The following is a 20,051-nucleotide window of genomic DNA, read 5'->3' on the forward strand; positions in this document are numbered from 1 at the left end:
ATACCCAAGCTATATTGTAGCCATAATGGGGCCAAATCACTTTTTTTCAATGTTCAAGATGCAACACCCACCCAAATTTTGGGTAAAATAAACATCAGGTCCCCTTCTCATATAAGAATTGGATCAAATTTAGAATTGTGAAGACGAATCATGCCAAGTTTCAAAAGCCCAGAGGTTGGAAGTGACAGAACTCAAAAAATGTCAATAGCGAAGCTTAAGTTTTTGCATTACAATAGCAAAAAAGTTTTTTATACAGCATGAGATTCTCCAATTTGGGTACAGTTTTCCAGGCACCCTTTTCTCCATGTTTCTGATTACAAAACTAACTTACAATAGTGCCTTGAGGAGGAAATAACTGCCGAAGTGCAGGCTTCATATTCAAAACGATCTCTGCATATGCTGCAAGAAATTATGAAAAAGAAGAAAACAATGAGAAATCAAAAGATTCCCAGAATCTGACAAGCAAAATTTTATAATATACAAAAAGCACTGCACCTTCTGGTAAGCCAAGAGTTCGTAAGGCTTCCTCTGCAAATGCAAGATGAGTTGGGATAAGCTGAGTTACACCAGGCCCATTCCCTCTCTTGCTTGCAGACATAATGACTTGCTTGGAGCAATTAATAGGCCATGCTAAAACTTTGGTGCGTGTTGGCAATACAGAAACCATATCACCATATCTGAGACTGACAGTGACCTTGCTGTGTTCAGGAAAAAAGAGCATTAAGAACACACTTGATAAAAGCTTACTTATAGGCATTCAATATCTTGCAACGAGGTTATAGATCGTGATTCTTTAACTTGCATGCATCACTAAAACATAATTTTCTTATTTTATTCAAGATCCTCTGAAGCACATGAGCAGTCAATGAATCCATCGATCCCAATGGCTACACCCATTTTATTATTCATTTTAAATGATTGTCAAATTTAGGTAGATTAGAATGGTTTTTCTTTTTCTTTATTGCATTTTATGCTGTCACATAGGTGCGGGTGCGTCGATGCGGCACTTTAAAAAACTTAGGTGTGGGGTGCGGGAGGGTATATATATAATTTTTAACACTTAGCAGCAGTAACACTAATTTTTAACAGTAATTTTTTTTAAAGTCCAGATTTGGACATTTATGACCCTGGATGAATTGACTGGACCCAGGGTCAGCTTGACCGCACCAGGTGCCGCACCCGCACCCACACCCGAGTCGCGTTGACTCGGGTGCGGCACCCTGCTGGCCGAATCCCTGTGACATAGATTCTATGTTTTGTTTGTTGTGATCTGAGATTTTTTCTGAATTTTTGTGTATTTTTTCCTTTTTTGTCACTTTTAAATGAAGTTTTTTCCGTATTTTACAATATGATTTGATATACACCCGTATCTCTAGCCCTTTCAATATAGGTGTCAAACCAAATTTTACAATATTGCTACAAGGAACTTTTACAATGAAGTTTTTCCTTTTCTTTCTCATTTAATGATATACAAAAGAAGCACTTGTAGAAAAACCCACCAATCAAGATCATCCATCACAAACTCAATTAAGTTGTATGACAGACTATGATAAAGTTCTCCGATTTGGTTTCCGTATAACTCCTTGAGAAGCTGAACCTGAAGCTCAATAAAATTAGATCCCATAAGATAATAACAAATAGGATTTTTAACTCAGCAGCTGGCACAAAAACAATAAGTTACACCAAAAATCAAAGACAAAGGTAATAATGAATTATAACTTTATATCATAATGTAGAATTTGATACAAAAAGTAGTCGTAACAAGGCACCATAAAACATAAAAAACCAATCCTTATTAAAGATCAGGCTATTGTGCTGGCCTGTATTATATAAGACAATAGTGCCATGGTATACAATATAATGTAGTATACAATTTGCGACTCAATCTCACCAAAACTACGTGCATTTATGTAAGAAATTTCTAGTTTTCGGCCATTTTTGCCTGATTTTAACAAGAGTGTGATTGTTTTTAAAACTTTGGCACCAATAAGACGAAAATGACAAGTTCGTAGGGTTGATTTTCACATCCAAACCCTTCCAACCAGCATTTGTTGCATATTACTAGGGTTTCAAGATGTTCACACTTTGAAGTTCTTTTAATTTTAGTGCAATCAATATAATACAATAAAAGATTGTGTATTTCCAAAGTACAGCTAGTAAAATTACAGCGCGCACATGACATGAGTTTCTGGCAAAACTTGTTAACATCCACAAGAGCCCACGGTAGTTAACAACTCACACACACACACAAGTGTATGCACGTATACACCCAAGTGCACACATGTAGGTATATGGGTTTTCATGCTTGAACCAAAGTTTCAAAATAAGTCATTTGAAATATTAACCAAAAAAAGTTGGCATTGAAGGAAATCCACTTCCAGACTTGAATAATTTCAACGTGTCTACCTCTGTTCTTCCTAGTCAGAGCTTCAGAAATAGTTGTCCTCAAAGGTTATGTAGACAATAACAATCCACTAGGTATCCAGATCAAGGTTTGCCAAAAAAAGAAACGGAACCAGGAAGCATCGTGGAAAACGAAAACGACAAGCGAAGTTTGCCAGGTGCACATGAAATGGGAAGAGAAACAAATCGAAAAACAACTCATACATGCGTGACTTTATGCTTCTTGGCTTATTTTTATTTGTATTTGAAGGGTCAATGTCTCTCCCTTCCCCCATACCCTATGTCACAGGGACTCGGCAAAACGGGTGCCGCACCCGCATCGACGCGACGCGATGCGGGTGCGGCACCCAATGCAATCAACCCGACCTTGGGTGCGATCAACGCACCCAAGGTCATTTGTGTCTTTTCTTAAACTTTAAAAAAATCACCTGATAAATGTTCTACCGAGGGGAGGATTAGGGCAAATTTTTGCCCTAATCCTCCCTTCCTCTCCTCCTGAAGCCTCCACCGGACCCCGACACCGACGACGACCGCTCCGCCGGACCTCTCCTCCTCAGGTACGCTCTCTCCTCTCTGACTCCCCCTGCTCTTCTCCTCTCTCTGACTCCCTCTGCTCTCCTCTTCGACCCCTCCCCTGCACAAAGAGGGCGCAGGGAGGAGGCTCGGCCCCTCCCCTGCCAACAGAGAGTGCAGGGAGGGGGCTTGACCCCTCCCCTGCACAAAGAGGGAGGACAGGGAGGGGGATCGTCCCCTCCCCTACACATAGAGAGCGTAGGGAGGGGCTCAGCCCCTCCCCTGCCAACAAGGAGTGCAGGGAGGGGGCTCGACCCCTCCCTGCACAAAGAGGGCACAGGGAGGGGGCTTGACCCCTCCCCTGCCAACAAAGAGTGCAGGGAGGGGGCTCAGCCCCTCCCCTGCACAAAGAGGGCGCATGGAGGGGGGCTCGGCCCCTCCCCTGCCAACAGGGAGCGCAGGGAGGGGGCTCGGCCCCTCCCCTTGCTGCTATGTGGGCTTTCGGATGTTCAGTATCTGTTGGCTCAGGTGGGGAGTCGAAACAACTCTCCTTCCTGCACTGATATTTTCAATGTCAGAATCGATGGATGACGCTTCGCAATTGCGCGGCCTTCGGGCCAGTGCTGCGACGTTTACGAGGGATGCTACCTGGTTGATCTTGCCTGTAGTCATATGCTTGTCTCAAAGATTAAGCCATGCATGTGTAAGTATGAACGAATTCAGACTGTGAAACTGTGAATGACTCATTAAATCAGTTATAGTTTGTTTGATGGTACCTGCTACTCAGATAACCGTAGTAAAACTAGAGCTAATAGTCTTGTAGAATAGAATTGTAGATTGTTAATTTGATTTATTGCATGCATGATGAATTGATTTGATGATATTGTGATAATTATTTTTTATTTCATTAGTGTTAATGTTGTTAACTGCCGGTCCCAAGCCCGGATAAAGGAGGAGGGTTGCGGTAGGCCTGTGACAGCCAGCATAAAAACTTTGTCATATCCTATGAAAATGAACCAATATGAGAATTTCGTTGGGGCGTTCCCTACTGAGCGACGCGCTGTACTCTCTAGGCCCAGAGGCAGTGATAAATGTGCAAGGGTTGCTAGGTCGTCGCCCAGAAGCGACGCGTCACACCGGCGCCCGGGTGTGGTGTCAAATAGGCAAGGGTTCCATCACTTTGTTGGACGGGTGGGGGTAAAGAAGTTAGTCCAAGACCATAAAATTAGGTTAGCCACTTGGAACATAGGGTCTTTAACTGGTAAGTTGGTAGAGTTAGTAGATGTTATGTGTAGGAGAAAGATTGATATTTTATGTCTTCAAGAGACCAAATGGGTAGGTGAGAAAGCTAAAGTGATAGAACCTTGGGGATATAAGATTTGGTATACAGGAAATAAATAGGAATAGGAATGGAGTAGGGATTGTTATGAGTCGTCAGTTTATAGATAATGTAGTTGAGGTCCGTAGGAAGGGTGATAGAATTTTACTTATTAAATTAGTATTAGGTACGGATATTATTAATATTATTAGTGTTTATGCACCTCAAGTAGGTTTAGATGATTCCATTAAGCATCAATTTTGGGAAGATTTAGATGGAGTAGTACAAGAGACATCTTATGGAGAAAAGCTTTTCATCGGCGGTGACCTTAATGGACATGTAGGCATTAGTAGGGAGGGATTTGAGAATATCCATGGAGGCTATGGTATAGGAGAAAGAAATGAAAGTGGAGAAAGGATTTTAGATTTTTGTTTGTCCTATGATATGATCTTAGCAAACACTTGGTTTAGGAAGAGGGAGTCTCACCTAGTAACATTTAAAAGTGGGGTTAATACGAGTCAGATAGATTTTTTCCTACTTAGAAAGAGAGATAGGGGTTGTTGCATCGATTGTAAGGTTATACCAGGAGAAAGTGTAGCTACACAACATAGAGTCTTAATTTTAGATCTTAGAATTAGACAATGCCGCAAAAGGGATAGACATAGGATAGATCCTAGAATTAAGTGGTGGGCACTGAAAGGAGCTAAACAAGGAATGTTTGTAGAGCAGGTAGTTAAGGAAGTTGATTGGTGTCTCGAGGAGAATTCAGAATCAATGTGGAATAAGATAGCGGGTGGTATGAGAAAAGTAGCTAAGGAGGTATTGGGTGAGTCTAAAGGCGGTGCACCACTAAGTAAGGATACATCATGGTGAAACGAGGATGTCAAATTAGCTATTAAGGTTAAAAGAGAGTGTTATAGAAATCTAAGTAAGAGTCGTGATAATGAGAATTTGGAGAAGTATATGATAGCAAAGAAGGAAGCTAAAAAAGTTGTTCGAAACGCGAGGGCTAAGGTATATAAGGAGGTTTATGACAAGTTGGATACCAAAGAAGGCGAGAAGGATATTTATAGGCTTGCAAAGATGAGAGATAGGAAATCGAAGGATTTGGGTATGGTTAGATGTATCAAAGATGAAACGCAAAGGGTTTTAGTCAAAGATGAGGAGATTAAGGAGAGATGGAAAGATTATTTTGATAAGCTATTTAATGATAGTCATGCTCAAGATCTTGGAGACTTCTCCATTCCTTTTCATGAGATAAATCGTGACTTCATGCGCAAGATTCAAAAGAAAGAAATTGCAGAGGCTTTGAAGAAAATGAAATCAAGAAGGGCAGTTGGCCCAGATGGTATACCTATCGAAGCTTGGAAATGCTTGGGAGAGAAAGGTTTAGAATGGTTGACAAATCTTTTTAACTTGATTTGGCGAACAAATAAGATGCCTAATGAGTGGACGAAGAGTACTTTGGTGCCTTTATATAAGAATAAGGGTGATATACAAGATTGCACAAACTATCGTGGTATAAAACTCATGAGTCATACTATGAAACTTTGGGAGAGGGTGATTGAGTCTAGGTTGAGGAAGGTTGTCATGATATCGGAGAATCAATTTGGTTTTATGCCTGAAAGATCAACTATGGAAGCTATACATCTTCTTAGACAACTTATGAAAAGATATAGAGAGAGGAACAAAGATTTGCATATGGTTTTTATTGATTTAGAGAAGGCATACGATAGAGTACCTAGGGACGTTCTCTGGTGGACAATGATGAAGAAAGGTGTTTCTCTCAAGTACATTAGTATAATTAAAGATATGTATGAAGGAGTAGTAACCAATGTCCGCACTTGTGGAGGGGTGACAACCAATTTTCCGATAACGGTTGGGTTACATCAAGGATCTGCTTTAAGCCCTTTCCTATTTGCGATAGTGATGGATGAGCTTACGAGATCAATTCAAGAAAATGTACCGTGGTGTATGTTGTTTGCTGATGATATTGTTTTAATTGATGAGTCTAGAGCTGGGGTTAATGCTAAGTTAGAATTATGGAGACAGACATTGGAAGCTAGAGGTTTTAAGTTGAGTAAGAGTAAGACTGAATATATGGAATGTCGGTTTAGTAAGCAACGAAGTAGTGATGGGAGTGTAGTGAAGCTTGGTGAGCAAGATATACCGGTGAATGATTATTTCAAATATTTGGGATCCATCATTCAAAAGTATGGAGAAATTGATGGAGATGTAAATCATAGGATAAAGGTTGGGTGGATGAAATGGAAAAGTGCTACTGGAGTGCTGTGCGATCGTAGAATGCCATTGCGGTTGAAGGGAAAGTTTTATAGGACGACTATTAGACCCGCTTTACTATATGGTACGGAATGTTGGGCTGTCAAGAGACATCATATTCAAAAAATGAGTGTAGCTGAGATGCGGATGCTTAGACGGATGTGTGGAAATACAATAAAAGATAAGATTCGGAACGAAGAGATACGTAAGAAGGTAGGTGTTGCACCCATTGAAAATAAGATGCGAGAGAATCGTTTACGGTGGTTTGGACATATTCGGCGAAGGCCTAATGATGCTCCAGTTAGAAGGTTGGAGAAATGGGAAAATATATTAGTTAAAAGAGGTCGGGGTAGGCCTAGGAAGACTTGGATGGAGATGATAGGAAAGGATATGAATGCTTTGAACCTCACCGAGGACATGGCGTTGGATAGAAATGATTGGAGGAAAAGGATTCATGTGGAAGACCCAAAATGAATTTCTTTTTTGGTTCATATCGCTGACCCCAATTGTTTTGGGATGAAGGCGTAGTTGTTGTTGTTGTTGTTGTAGTGTTAATGTTGTTAACTGATAAAACTTAAAAATTATAATATATATATATATATTGCCGCACCCAAGGTTTTTGAAAGTGCCGCACCCCTGCACCCATGTGACATAGCTCATACCCTATTTATAATTATATCTTTCATTGGAATTTCACTATCTCGTATTGGGTTTAGTTTTCTCCAACTCTCACTTATTGACAATACGTTCATCTTTGCATTTATTGCTTCTGTTGTACCTGCAATGATATGGTATGCTGATACCTGTTCAAAACTTCGGATATTGTATTTATCAAATAAAATTAGTGGATCCTTAATTTTCTAAAAGAATTTTCTTTCCAGATATGGTAAGGAGACTTCCATGAACTAGTCAGACTAGCTGCATAGAAGCCTGTTGGTTTAAAGTTAATATTTTAATAACTGAAATCTGCAAAAATAGGTAAAATCATAAACTTAAGGCCTGTTTTGGGATGAAGGCGTAGTCGTTGTTGTTGTTGTTGTTGTATAAACTTAAGGCCTGACAAGTTGAAAGTATTTTTTCCTCTTCATTTTCCCAACCACCTCTCTCATTTTTAACAATGTCACTTATCTCTCTCTTTAAGAACTTTGAACCAAGCTAAAAAATTCTGTGCCTTAAACATTTTCAAAGTTTCAAGCTAATATTCATGATGTTGTCACTTAGGCACCAAGATTCACCTAAAATTCTGAACAAGCAGTACTAAAGACTTAACGAACTGACTGAAAAAGTTAAAAAGAAGCTACCTGCTCCCGTCTTTCTACATAGGCCTGCAAACAGTCTCCAACATAATCAATGAATTTCTGCAAACATTTTCAGATATGTTACCTAACAGTTTAGTACATCCAGCATAGGATGAAAAATCAAATGGTCAAAAATAAATAAGATGATATTCACACACAGACACATAAATATATCAAGTGAAAACTGAAACAGTAAATGTAGCAATAATGGAAAAGATATTTACACAAGAGAAGTTTGATTTCTGCTTTCCATGAACCAGCCTCCCAAATCAAACAAACATACAATGAAGCATATGTACCTTTGCATTGGATGACAAATAATCAGCTTCTGCTTCTTGTATAGGTATGAAGAAAGGAACTGTGTGTTCACTAACAGTCATCTTCTCGAGAAAAGATCTACTTTCAAGCACACAGTAATAGAATTCACAAGTTTCACCTGCAAAAATATTATAAAGGAGGGACCCGTTATAAGCTTTCTCATAATGCAAATGATGTTTGTAACAAAGCATTGTTGGTCAGAAACCACGTAACAAAGTGTAACATAACGAGTATCAAACTGTTCTCAGACACCAAAATCCAAAGACTAGTCAACATCTTCCAACTTTTTCCCAAGTAGATACCTAACATAATGTTATTGATTTTTATTTATTGCTTTGTTCTGCACTTAACCCTTCCTACCCTCCAACTCCACATATGTAAACAAAAGTGACACAATTTGTTAAGAAACTAAAAGTCTTGGAGCTGGTCTGCCGCCGCATAAGAATCAATATTGAACATAGTGCATCCATTTAGTACAATGAGAACAACAACCATCATTCATGTAAATTGTTGCAGAGACAAAATAAGAACCAAAGTATTGATCACGAGAAATCTACATAAGAAAGAAGCATGGTGGCAGTATTTTGAAGTATTCCTAAACAACTTTCTTATCAAATTTATTATGTTGCTTTTTCAATTTTGTTTTCTTGAGTTTCTTGGGAGGAACTATTCTTTTGATTTCATTGTGTTACGTACTAAATTCCTCGTATTTTAAATTCCTCCTTCAATGCCTTCTTATACTTGAGCTAGCAAAATAGCACTTCCACCAAGTAAAATACTTCCAACGTACTTGGTCAAAATATGGACCCACCAAATAGTAGCAATAATGTATCTAAACATTGGTCGAGTATTTAGACATGCAATAACAGAAATAAGAAAAGGAGAGTGAACAATACTCTTAGGATATTCCAATGAACTTACAAAAAAATGAGAACATGTTGCACAGCCTCATAGATTACCAGCAAAAGATGTTCGATATTGTATGCCAATTCTTGCCCCTTCCAAGCAGCAAATTACCTGCTCAAATTATCATAACTCCACAAGCTTTTCAGAGCTCCCAAGTAATATCACAAATTCAGTTCAATTTTGGAATCCTTAGCAGAGGGAAAACTCGCATACAATGATATAAATGTTCTGAAGCATTAGTAAAGTACAAAGACTTTATATGCAAATCGCAAATCTTTCAAGTAGCGACTACTTCAAAGCTAGAAAGCAAAACACAATTTATCAATCATATTAAAGTGAAAACATATGGAAAATCAATTTGTTCTGACATGTGCTTTGATTGAATAAACTAAATACGACATTAAGCTACAAAACCAATTTGTAACAAATAAACAAAGACTGATTATCATACTAGTCATCCTGCCAAAGGTTTTTTTTTCTTTCACAGTTCACAGTACCGCTCACTAACAAAGTTAAGTTTTAACATTGCTGATAGCAGCATCTTGGAAAACAAACTCAATGGGGACATTGAGAAATAATTTGTAATCTAAGTCACAGGGACTCGGCAAAGCAGCTACTGCACCCGTGTGGACGCGACGCGGGTGTGCGTGTGGGTACGGCACCCGGTGCAGTCAACACGACCCTGGGTGCGGTCAACATACATAGGGTCGTTTTCATCCAATTTTTTAACGTTAAAAAAAATCTTTTGCCCGATCAAAAGGGGCTGCGAAAGAGGATTAGGGCAAAAAAAATTTGCCCTAATCCTCTCCTCTCCCGCGCAGCTCCGCTCTCTCGCTCGCCTCCTCTCCTCCCGACGTCTCGCAGGGGAGCCCAACGCCACCTCCTCCTCGTCGCAGGTACCCTCTCGCTCTCTTGTTGGGTTGGCAGGGGAGGGGCCAAGCCCCCCCTGCTCTCTCTCGCTCTCTTGTTGGGTCGGCAGGGGAGGGGTCGAGCCCCCCCTGCTCCCTCTCGCTCTCTTGTTGGGTCGGCAGGGGAGGGGTTGAGCCCCCCTGCTCCCTCTCGCTCTCTTGTTGGGTCGGCAGGGGAGGGGCCGAGCCCCCCTCCTTGCTCCCTCTGATTTCACGGGAGGGGCCGAGCCCCTCCCTGTTTTTGGCAGTGGAGGGGCCGACCCCCCCCCCACCACCACCCTGCTCCCTCTGATTTCAGGGGAGGGGTCGAGCCCCTCCCTCTTTTCGGCAGGGGAGGGGCCAAGCCCCCCACCCTGCTCCCTTTGATTTCAGGGGAGGGGCCGAGCCCTGTTAAAATGTAAAACTGTACATATATGTATATATAATAATATTATATTATTATATATATATATAAATACATTTTTAATTTCTTTCTTTTCTGTATTTTTTTCCTTTATTTTTATTTTTTGTTTTTATGTCATCTAGTTCAGTTTGAACTAGAATGACTGTTGCTAGTCAAGTCCTGTCCAGACTTGACTAGCAATAGAGCTGTTGGACTGACACAGTCCAACAGCTCTTAATAGAGCTGTTGGACTGACACATTCCAACAGCTCTAAATAGAGCTGTTGGACTGTGCCCAACAGCTCTATTGAGTCCTCTTTCAGCTGTGTATATAAAGGGGTGCAGCCCCTCTTGTATTTTACTCCAATGCTTCTTAAGCAATTGGTTTTTCATATCAATAAAGAATACATTTTTTATTTTTATTTTGTTTCCAGTTATACCCTTTTTAAGGGTTATGCTTTAGTGTCATTCTTGACACTTGCTCTTGTTAATCAAAGCTCGTGTTTCGAAGATCCCCATTTCATTTCATGGTATCAGAGCCGCGGAAGTACTAAATCTTGAGGAAAAGCTGCCTCGGTTTCCGTGCCCGTTTGCAAAAGTGTTCGCCACTTGAAGAGAAGTGTTTTATCACTTCATTGGAGAAGATTTCACATCTTGTTGTATTGTTTTTTTTTTTTTTCTTTCTTTCTCATTTTTCTTCTTGTTTCTCTTCTATCCCTATTCTTTCTCTCCTTGTAATCGATGGATGACAATGATAAAGTCACCATCATGCCTATGAAACTAAGCGATACGAACTATGTAACATGGGCTTCAATCATGAAGCACCATATATGGGGAAAAGGCTTATGGGGGATTGTGGATGGTTCCGATTCGGAACCTAAGCTATCTCTTACTAAAAAGGAGGGAGATAAAGAGGTCCCTCTATCGGAAGAAGAGAAAATCAAGGCTATTGCCTCATACGAGAAGAAATGGAAAGAATGGAGAATATCTCATGCGAAGATAATGTCATGGCTTATCAATAGCGTTGACATTAAAAAATGCTCAAGTCTTGCCAAATTTGATCATGCCGATAAGGCATGGGAATACCTTAAGAATATGTATTCCCTTAAAGATATTGCACACGTGTGCAACCTCCAAGAAAAAGTTCGAATGATGACACAAGGAGACAAAACTATTCGTGAATATTACAATGGGTTGTCCGAACTTTGGGAAGAACTTTCCCTTTTAGAACCAAAGTGGCATTGTGCCGAAGACATCGAGCTTCGTCAGAAACAACTCGATGCCGAACATTTTTACCAGTTTATCACTGGATTAAGGCCGGAATTTGAAACCACTAAATCGGCCCTACTTCACAGGGGAAAAATTCCTTCTATTGTTGAAACTATTGAAGAGTTAACAATGGAAGAAAATCGTCTCCGGAAAGGTTCTTTAAAAATTGAAGATGATTCCGTTTTAGCCGTGTCTAGACCAGGGAATCATGTTCGATCATATAGGCCTCCTCACTTTAACCGACAAAATGGTGACTATGATAAGAAGAAAGTTATTTGTCATCACTGTCATGAACCGGGACACTACAGGCCACAATGTCCCAAACTTAAGGAACTGAGAGAAAAAAGAGCTGCAATTGCTGGATCGAAGCCTAAAGATCAGGATGCACCAGTTTCCCTGGCCCAACTAATGGAGATTCTTCAGCCTCTCATCAAAGGTGCCTCTTCCTCATCTGAAGCTTCAACCGGCGCAGCAGCCTCATCTTTTTCTGATTTAGGTAAAATTTCTTGGCTTCTTGACTCTGGTGCATCTTTTCATATGACCCCAAATAATCAAAGTCTATCCAAATGTGTTAAAAATAAAACAAGTGTGTCAAAGGTCTTTACTGCTGATGGGACTTCTCTTGAAATAGAAGGAATAGGAAATTTTGAAAAAATTTATAAAACAAAAAAAAAATTTTATTCCAGAAATTAGACATGTTCCCAAATTAAATTTAAATCTTTTATCTGTATCTCAAATTTCTGATTATGGGTGTAATATTTCTTTTTCTTCTCATGGTTGTTGGGTACAGGATCGCCAGTCAGGTAAGCTGATTGGGGAAGGCCATAGAGAAGGAGGGCTCTATTACATGGATTTTTTGGAAATGCCGAAGAAAGCTTTTTGTTATAATATTCAAAAAATAGAGTTGGAACTGTGGCATAAGAGACTTGGTCACCCACATATAGCCAAAATCCAACATTTTCCAAATCTAGGGAAATTTTGTAACTCTGAATCATTTGATTGTAAAGATTGTATTCTCGGCAAAATGAAAAAATTACCATTTCAGAACAGAACCTTTTTCTCTTCAAGACCACTTGAATTAATACACTCGGATGTTTGGGGTCCTGCACCAGTAATTTCTAAAGGAGGATTTGTTTACTATGTTATTTTTGTCGATGATTTCTCCCGACATACGTGGATGTACTTTCTCAAACATAAGTCTGAAGTATTTTCATACTTTCAAACTTTTCATAATATGGTTAAAAACAAGTTTCAAAATGATATTACTATTTTTCGCACAGATTCAGGGGGAGAGTTTTTATCCACAGATTTTCAAAATTATCTTAAATTGCATGGCATCACACATCAAAGATCTTGTCCTTATACACCTCAACAAAATGGACTGGCAGAACGAAAACATCGCCATATTATAGAAACCACTAGAACTTTATTAATAGCAAATCAAGTCCCTAAAGACTTTTGGGCAGAAGCTGCCTTAACTGCCACCTATCTCATTAATAGGATGCCATCTTCTTCGTTACAAAATATCACTCCCATTGAAAAACTTATGAACATTTCTCCAGACTACTCTAGATTAAGAATATTTGGGTGCAAATGTTTCATATTTACTGACAAAAATGATAAACTTTCCCCTCGTGCGATTCCCTGTGCCTTTTTAGGATATGCTGAAAACCAGAAAGGTTATAGATGTTTTGACTTCAAAAATAATAAACTATATGTGTCTAGAAATGTTTCCTTTCTTGAAAAGGAGAGCTTCTTTGATTTTAGAAAATTAAAAGACGTCACTGAGTACTCCTTTTTGCTAGATCTAACATCAACATCTGATGAATATGACCTTGATTGTAACTTTGATGATGATCACAGAATTATTGATCTTAATGTTGAAAATGAAGAAGTTCATAGAGATACTAGTATTCAATATTCCAGGCGACAAGAGTCTAATACTCCATGTGCACTTGAGAAATATTCTAACATTCCAACTAGACAATCATCCCGAATCTCGAGGCCTCCAGAAAAGTTTGTATCATACGAGTCTTTCTCACCCACATATAGGGCAGTTATTGCATTAATTCACTCATATGAAGAACCATCCACATATTTTCAAGCAAAAAATGATATCAAATGGATAGAAGCCATGAAAGCTGAATTAGATGCACTTGAAAAGGCTTCTACATGGAATATTCAAGATCTTCCTCCAGGGAAGAAAACTATAGGATGTCGATGGGTTTATAAAATTAAAACCAAGAGTGATGGTACTCTTGAAAGATATAAAGCCCGTTTAGTAGCCAAAGGTTATGCCCAAGAATATGGGATTGATTATGAAGAAACCTTTGCTCCGGTGGCTCGTATGACTACTGTCCGAACCTTAATTGCCTTAGCTTCTATCAAAAAATGGTCTATTTTTCAAATGGATGTCAAAAATGCTTTTTTAAATGGAAAGCTAGTTGAAGAAGTATATATGGAACCCCCTCCTGGTCTAAGTATTCCTAAGGGTAAAGTCCTTCGCTTAGAAAAAGCTCTTTATGGACTTAAACAAGCACCAAAAGCTTGGTATGATAGGTTTAGTCGTGTTATGATTGATATTGGTTTTCAATTCTGTTTAACTGACACTGCTTTGTTTATTAAGAATTCTGATGCAGGGATCATTGTGCTTCTTCTCTATGTGGATGATATGATCATCACCGGAAGCGATAAACAGGGAGTTGCAACAATCAAAACACTTCTTAAATCTCATTTTGAAATGACTGATTTGGGCTTGTTGAGATATTTTTTAGGCATTGAAGTTGCTTATTCTCCTAGAGGATATTTATTATCTCAGACTAAATTTGCTTTTGATATTGTTTTCAGGTCTGGTATTACTGATGATAAGAAAGTTGACACTCCAGAAGTTGTTAATGTTAAAATGAAGATTGATGATGGAGAACTTCTTGCAGACCCTACTCCTTACAGACAGCTTGTCGGGGCACTTTCCTATCTATCCATTACCAGACCAGATATAGCACATGTTGTTCATACAGCAAGTCAATTTCAACATGCTCCTACTTCTGTTCATATGGGAGCAGTCATGCGTATTATCAGATACATCAAGTCCTCTCTTTCACGAGGACTTTTCTTATCTTCCTCCTCTTCTCTTGATTTAATTGCATATACTGATGCTGATTGGGGAGGTGATCCCAATAACAGACACTCAACCACTGGCTTTTGTGTCTTTTTAGGGGAATCATTAATCTCGTGGAGGTGTAAAAAGCAGCAGAAGGTATCTCTCTCATCCACCGAAGCTGAATACAGAGCCATGGCAACCACGACCATGGAAGTAGTTTGGCTCCGACGACTGCTTGCTGACATGGGAGTTGAAGCAACAAAGGCTTCACAAATGTGTTGTGACAACAAAAGTGCGATCTACATTGCCAGTAACAGAACATTCCACGAACGCACCAAACACATCGAAATGGATTGTCACTACGTCAGAGAGGAATATCTACACGGGATAATTGATCTGCCATATGTCACTTCAGAATATCAGTTAGCAGACTTCTTTACAAAGCCTCTCGCTGCTCCCCGATTTCACTTTCTCTTAGACAAACTTTCGCTCATTGTACCGTAAGTTTGAGGGGGAGTGTTAAAATGTAAAACTGTACATATATGTATATATAATAATATTATATTATTATATATATATATATAAATACATTTTTAATTTCTTTCTTTTCTGTATTTTTTTCCTTTATTTTTATTTTTTGTTTTTATGTCATCTAGTTCAGTTTGAACTAGAATGACTGTTGCTAGTCAAGTCCTGTCCAGACTTGACTAGCAATAGAGCTGTTGGACTGACACATTCCAACAGCTCTAAATAGAGCTGTTGGACTGTGCCCAACAGCTCTATTGAGTCCTCTTTCAGCTGTGTATATAAAGGGGTGCAGCCCCTCTTGTATTTTACTCCAATGCTTCTTAAGCAATTGGTTTTTCATATCAATAAAGAATACATTTTTTATTTTTATTTTGTTTCCAGTTATACCCTTTTTAAGGGTTATGCTTTAGTGTCATTCTTGACACTTGCTCTTGTTAATCAAAGCTCGTGTTTCGAAGATCCCCATTTCATTTCAAGCCCCTCCCTGTTTTCGGTAGGGGAGGGGCCGAGTCCCCCACCCTGCTCCCTCTGATTTCAGGGGAGGAGGGGAGTCCCCCAACCCCCCCAGTAAGGGCAAAAACTCTGAATCATGCTCCACAACTCATCATTGGACTCAATATTATAAATCTTGATTGTTTGCATAATTGATTTCAATATAAATTTTTTTATGTTTTCAAGACAAAAATGACGGATAAAGGAAAATGACTTGTGTCATCTTCATCCCCACATGTGAGTTCTGCTGCTAGTTTTGTTGATAGTTGTAGTGGGAATCATGATGTATGGCCACTATGGGTAAATGTAGATAAGCTTGCAAAAACCGGAGAAGGAGGTGGTGAAAACAAGAGATTTCGATGCAAGCTCTGTGAAAGAGATTTTGTTGTGTCTTACACAAGAGTGAAGACTCATTTGTTGAAGATACCAAGACAGGATGCAAAAAAGTTGATGAGACAATGCGAAGACAATACAAGAAAATACAAGAAGAATATGAGAAGAGAAAGACAATGAGTGATTCGTGTGCAATTAGTGGGTCATTTGGAAGTCACCAAGAAGATGCTGGAAAAAAAAAGTCAATGTAGGAGGTAGATGAACGATACAAGCAACATTCAATACATATGGAAGGGAGGATTGTTAGATTTTGAATCTCCAGGTCCTTCCACGCGTGAGATCTGAAAAACAGAGAGAGAGAGAGAAAGGGAGAGAGAAGTTGGGAGAAACCGATACCCCTTCAGCAATAGGGTCGGCTGCTGTGTATTCCTTCATATTAACAAGTGATTACAAAATTTTAGGGTACTAAAATACCCCTCATTACAATAATCAATATTACATAATGCCATTAATGAAGAAATGGATGTCACGGGTCCTGGATCTTCAGATCCATGACCCGTAACCGAGAAAACACTTCTTTTCACCCTCCCTCAAGTTGTGCATGATCTTGAATCATGAACAACTTGCCTTTTAACATCCAAAATCTGTCTTTTGTCAATCCTTTTGTAAATATATCCGCCACTTGATCTGTAGTTCGAACAAATTCAGGCTCAATCTCTTTCTCTTCTACCTTTTGTCTCACAAAATGTTGGTCTATTTCAATATGCTGGACAAATTCAGGCACGACTGTGATGGATTGGATTAAAAGACATACTAATGGCGCTCTGGTTGTCACACAGAAGAAGTGATCGAGATATCGATTCTCCGACTTCTGTCAGTAGATGTCTAACCCAAGTAGCCTCAGCAGTGGCGGCTGCCATTGACCTGTATTCAGCCTCTGTACTAGATCTGGCAACAGCCTTTTGTTTCTTACTACTCCAAGAAACCAAATTCATCCCAACAAATACACAATAGCCTGATACTGATCTGCGTTCATCTGGATCTCCCGCCCAGTCCGCGTCAGAATAAATAGTGATCTCATGTGCACTTTGCCCATTTGTCTTTCGCTTATATGTGAGACCATCCCCAACCGTTCCCTTCAGATATCGTAGTATCCGTTTAACTGCTTCCATATGCCCTTCACATGGGGCATGCATAAACTGAGAAACTTGATTCACCGAGTAGACTATATCAGGGCGAGTAAAAGTGAGGTATTGTAACATACCCACTATGCTACGGTACTGTGTGGGATTATCAAATGGATCTCCGTCTTGAGAGCTAAGCCTTTGATGAAGAACGCTAGGAGTGCTCAAGGGCTTGCAGTCTTTCATACCCGATTTATTGAGAACATCAATGGTATACTTATGTTGAGTGAGAGTCATTTTTTCAGAGGAACTGTCGACTTCAATTCCAAGAAAGTACCGTAGTTTGCCAAGGTCCTTCATTTTGAACCTCTGATTCAAGAGATGTTTGACTTCTTCAATGTGCTCATTGGAACTGCCAGTGATGATAATATCATCCACATATATCAACAACAGAGTAATTGTGTCTTGGTTCTTAAATATAAATAAGGAGTGGTCAAGAAGAGATTTCTTAAAACCATACTTTTGTATTTCAAGAGAAAAGCTGTCAAACCAAGATCGAGATGCCTGCTTCAATCCATATATCACCCTTTTTAGTCTGCAGACATATTTTATAGGATTACCTTCTGCGTAACCAGTGGGTTGTTCCATGTAAACTTCTTCTCTCAAATCTCCATGAAGAAAAGCATTCTTCACATCAAGTTGGCTAATGGTCCATTGGTGTTCAATGGCTAAAGAAAGTATGACTCGGATTGTCCCCATCCTCACAACTGGACTAAAGGTTTCATCATAATCCTGTCCTTGCTCCTGTGTAAAACCTTTGGCTACAAGTCTCGCCTTGTATCGCTCTATAGTCCCATCCGGTTTATACTTTATTTTGTACACCCATTTCGAACCAACAACGTTTCTGTCAGGTGGTCTTGATACGACATCCCACGTACCACATTCATGTAGAGCTTCCATCTCCTCATTCATTGCTTCAATCCATCTTCTGGAATTTGATGCTTGAGAGAACGTTGTGGGTTCATCTTCTTTATTCAAGGCTGTTAGAAAGAGTTGAAAATCTAATGAGAAATTTTCATAACTGACCCACCTTTCAATTGGATGGCGAGAACGTGTGGATCTTCTAGTATCAACAATGTTGGATGTTGAGGATGCGTCCATGTCTGAATCAACTATGGTGGGTGACTCTCTTCCTCGTCGAGTGTAGACAAGACCTTTATACCTTCCTGGATTCAAAGTTGAATCTGTATTTTCATGATCAATCATTCCATCAGTAGACACAAGTTTCTTATCCTTTTGAATGCAATTTGAGCAAGCATCACTAGCTCCTGAGAGAAGTTCATAATTCAACCAAGGATAATAAGCCTCAACTCTATGTTTTGATTCTGAAGAACTAGTACATCGACAATCAAAATTCAATTCATCGAAGATGACATTTCTTGATATTTTGATGCGCTTGCTCACCGGATCATAGCACCTGTACCCTTTATAGTCATCAGCATAACCCACAAACCTGCACTTTAAAGCCTTGTCCTGAAACTTATGTCTCCTTGAACTATCAACATGAACATAACATAAACATCCAAAGACATGCAAATCATAGTAGTTGGGGTGTATACCAAAAAGAGACAAGGAGACATGTTTTCCAAAATAGTCATGGGCAATCGATTTATCACATGAACTGCAGAATGAAAAGCCTCTGTCCATAAAGTGATCGGAAGATTACTGTCATGCATCATGCTCATTGCACTCTCAACAATATGGCGATGCTTCCTTTCAGCAATCCCATTCTGCTGAGGTGTGTGTGGGAAAGACACCTTTTTTCTTATCCCATTACTTTGAAGAAAGTTAGTAAAGTCAATGGAAGAGAATTCACCTCCTCCGTCACATTGGAAACTTAGGATGTTTTCAGAAAATTGGTTTTTGACAAAGGAATGGAAGTTACGGAACAACTTGAAAGTCTCGGATTTATGTTTCATGAAAAATATCCAGGAATATCGAGAATAACTGTCAACAAATAAAAGATAATATCTAGTTCCAGACATGGAAGCAACTGGAGCAGGCCCCCAAACATCAGAACAGATAGTCTCAAAAGGTCTTGAAGCTCTTTTATTGATAGAATGAAATGGTAAAACATGACTCTTACATAAGAGACAACTAGAACATTTATTGTCATTGACATTTATTCCTAGACTTGACTTGGGAATAAGATTATTCTAAACAAGCTTTTCAATGAAACTACTACTGCAGTGACCTAGACGACCATGCCAAAGATTTGGCTTATTGATTTCAGAGACACTAAAAACGCAGGTAGGATTTTCAGAAGACAACGATGATTAGAGCTTCAAGTTTGGATCTGCAGAGCTAACATGTGCTGAAGGATCTTCTTGAAAAACATACATATTGCCTTGTCGTTTTCCTCTAGCGAACGTCTCCTTCGTGTAGAGATCCTTAACAAGAACAGAAGAAGGAGTAAATTCAACTGAGGCTTTGACATCATCAACAAGTTTAGAAACTGAAACAATGTTTTTCTTGATATTAGGAGCATAAAGAACATTTGAAAGATTGATGGAAGATTCGGGCAAGGGTATGATGGAGTTTCCAATATGCGAGACAGAGTGGTGTGATCCATCTCCAGTAACTATACTACTTCTACCAATGTAAGGAACAAGTTTTAGGAGCTTACCTGCATCACCAGTAACATGAGTCGCTGCGCCAGAGTCCACATACCAAGTACCTTGCTCATTCTGTTTCAGATTCAATTCTGCTAAGGTTGACAACAACAACTCTTTTACTTCTCCATTGGTCCTTGTACTGTCTGTGCCTCTTTTTGCTTCAGTTTGTGTTGATTTTCCTTTATTTAAGGGATTGAACCAGCAG

General features: G+C 39.3%; 1 protein-coding gene across 2 annotated transcripts in view; it reads right to left on the minus strand.

Moving 5' to 3' along the window:
• Positions 1-202: 202 nt before the first annotated feature.
• The window catches only part of LOC149835612 (centromere protein O), a 30,784-nt gene continuing 10,935 nt past the window's right edge, over positions 203-20,051 (minus strand). For both annotated transcript variants that reach the window (XM_090008630.1, XM_090008631.1), the window contains exons 8-13: positions 9,090-9,147; positions 8,112-8,248; positions 7,816-7,872; positions 1,500-1,597; positions 496-698; positions 203-399 (exon numbers count right to left, since the gene is read on the minus strand). In XM_090008630.1, coding sequence (XP_089864756.1) covers positions 323-399; positions 496-698; positions 1,500-1,597; positions 7,816-7,872; positions 8,112-8,248; positions 9,090-9,147 — 630 coding nt within the window. In that variant the 3' untranslated portion in view covers positions 203-322. The remainder of the gene's footprint in view (positions 400-495; positions 699-1,499; positions 1,598-7,815; positions 7,873-8,111; positions 8,249-9,089; positions 9,148-20,051) is intronic.

This window comes from Nuphar pumila, chromosome 6 (assembly GCF_984573655.1).
Source record: "Nuphar pumila chromosome 6, dmNupPumi1.hap1.1, whole genome shotgun sequence".
Taxonomy (NCBI): Eukaryota; Viridiplantae; Streptophyta; class Magnoliopsida; order Nymphaeales; family Nymphaeaceae; genus Nuphar; species Nuphar pumila.